General features: G+C 51.4%; 1 protein-coding gene across 7 annotated transcripts in view; it reads right to left on the bottom strand.

Moving 5' to 3' along the window:
• Window positions 1–2650, bottom strand: part of ZMIZ1 (zinc finger MIZ-type containing 1) — a 244232-nt gene that overhangs the window by 95042 nt on the left and 146540 nt on the right. For all 7 annotated transcript variants that reach the window (XM_037727408.1, XM_017496874.2, XM_017496866.2 and 4 more), the window contains one exon: window positions 1676–1781. In XM_037727408.1, coding sequence (XP_037583336.1) covers window positions 1676–1781 — 106 coding nt within the window. The remainder of the gene's footprint in view (window positions 1–1675; window positions 1782–2650) is intronic.

Raw genomic sequence — 2650 nt, 5'->3', positions numbered from 1 at the left:
TTTTGTAGAGATGGGGTTTTGTCATGTTACCCAGGCTGGTTTCGAACTCCTGATCTCAAGTGATCTACCTGCCTCAGCCTCCCAAAATGCTGGGATTATAGGTATGAACCACTGCACACAACCAGCCACCCCCATTATTCTTCTATGTACTGTCTACGGCAGTTTTCACAGAGCCCATAAAGCCTAAGATACATACTATCTGGCCCTTGATGGAAAAAGCTTGCCGGCCCCTGCTCTGGTCTGTGTCTCAAGGCAAGACCCTTTCTGTCTACTTGCCCTTATAACGTCAGCCTCGCCGGTGCCTGCACAGAACGGACACTCAAGAGGTACGTGTCTTTGACAAGTCATTTCTACCTTGTCAACATTGTATTGACTTAAGTCATTATTAAAACTGCACATCCCAACAGGAATAGATGTCTCTTGTGAGATTCCAAGATCATTTTCTGGCAAGCAGTTCAATAAAATAGCAATATCCCAACGCAGGAGGGCATGTCAAGGGTTTCAGAGCAGCTATGGGCTAACGAGGCTGCCACACATGTATGTCTGCAGCGTCATCCATGAGTGCAGACTAGAAATGTACATGGAAAGAGGCGCAAACTCGCATGCAAGAGATTGTAAATTGAGCAGATTTATGGAAACTCATTGTGAGATGTCCTTTCAACGTTTTCATGAAGGCTGCATCCATGTACACTCCAAAGAACTGATTGATGAATTCAGTGAAAACATCCGCTTTATTGTCATACAGAGGAAATAACTTTTTCTCTGCTTTTCCAACCGCTTATCCTGACTCCATAAAGAATGTTAACAATATCTAGACACGGTGCTAGGCACTTTATGTATTTCTAGCTCTTACGATGACCCCTGCAAGGCAGGGGTCTCATTATCATTCCTGCCTTCCCAGAGAGATCAGAGAGATCCACTGAAGCTCAGAGACTAACACTTAGCAAGTGACAGGTCTCTCTGGCTTAAAGCTAGCAGGGCGCCTGGGGCCTAAGCAAGGTTATGAGGATGTGGGAAACGTAAAATAAAACTGTGTCTTTAAAGCGCTCAAAGCCCTCCCAGGCAGAATGCTGCTCGGCACTCTCCATGGCCCCGCTTAACACAGGGTCAGGAGACCACAGGTGACGACAAAGTTGCAATATGATTGCAGGTGAGGACAAAGTTGCCATATGGAACCCTGAGTGTACTGATTGATTTTGTTTCTAATTTTGTGTTTCATTAGAATGCTGACTCTGAAGTACAGGCCTGGGCTTAAATCCCTGCTCTGCTGCCTCTAGCTGTGTAGGCTTGGGAAATCTCCTCAGCATCTGTGAGCCTCAGTTTCCTCATCTGTAAAATGGGGAGATCACAGTGCTTATGCCAAAGGGTCACCGTGGTAATGGAGTGAGCTGATGCTGGTCCTGCCTGTAGCTCAGTGTCCACTGCTGGGATTTGGTGCGCCTCGGGACCCTCTCTGGCCCTGTGGTATCCCCTGAGGTATACCTGGGTGGGGCACGGGGACAGCCCCATCTGTGGCTCCTACATCCTGGTGGATGAGTTGCCCTTCCTCAGGGGTTGTCACTACACCTAGACAAATGCAGGCACCAGCCGGCGGGGGCGGCAGACAGACCTGGTTTAGAGTCAGCTCCCCTCCCCACCCCTCCATGACATCGCGGAGTTCTCCAAGGACACCTACCGGCAGACTTCGGGGTGAACTTGTCTCGGTTCGCGGCACACACAGCCAGCAGTCTGTAGCCGAGGTCTAGGTCGAAGCCTTGCTGGGCTGCCACCCGGCTGACCACCTGACAGCAAGAGGGGAGGAGGGCAGGTGAGTCACAGAGCCCAGAGCTGGTGGATATGCCCATTTTGCAAGTGAAGCGGGAGAGGTGGGCAGAAGAAGGCAGGCCCTCGCCATCAGGCAGAGCCAGGACACCACAGTGCCTTGTTCAGTCACTCAGCAAATACTGATGAACACCTCTTCTGTGCCAGGCCGTGGGATCCTGTCCCTATCCTCAAAGGTTTCCCAGACTGACGATGGGCCTGACCCCAAACCCATAGCCAAGGACTCAGATTCAACCACATTTTAGAAGTTGGCTGGGGATCCTGCACCACCATCCTTAGGATGGGCCCAGGCCAGGGTCTCTGCTCTACTGGGTTGCTCTTCCATCGTCCTTCTATGTCCTGGGTCCTCAGGAACTCCCCCACCCCTCACTGACCTCCCACAACCACTGCTGGGAAGGGCTCACTGCCCCTCCTACCCCACGGCTACCTGTATCACAGAGGGGCCTGTTACAAATGCAGACTCTCAGGCCCAGCCCTTGCCCCTGCAAGTCAGCATGCGCCTCATCTAAAGCAGTGATTTAGGCCAGGTGCGGTGGCTCACACCTGTAATCCCAGCACTTTGAGAGGCTGAGGCGGGTGGATTACTTGAGGTCAAGAGTTCAAGACCAGCCTTCGCAAACTTGGTGAAACCCTATCTCTACTAAAAAGACAAAAATTATTTGTATTTTTGGGATTACAGGCCATGGTGGCGGGTGCCTGTAATCCCAGCTACTCTGGAGGCTGAGGCGGGAGAATCACTTGAACCTGAGATGGAAGGTTGCAGTGAGCTGAGGCCACACCACTGCACTCCAGCCTGGGCAAAACAGCGAGACTCCTTCTCAGAAAAAAA

Source organism: Cebus imitator, unplaced genomic scaffold, assembly GCF_001604975.1.
Source record: "Cebus imitator isolate Cc_AM_T3 unplaced genomic scaffold, Cebus_imitator-1.0 Scaffold11, whole genome shotgun sequence".
NCBI lineage: Eukaryota > Metazoa > Chordata > Mammalia > Primates > Cebidae > Cebus > Cebus imitator.
The sequence above is the reverse complement of the archived record's forward strand: the minus strand, read 5'-3'. Positions and strand labels throughout refer to the sequence as shown.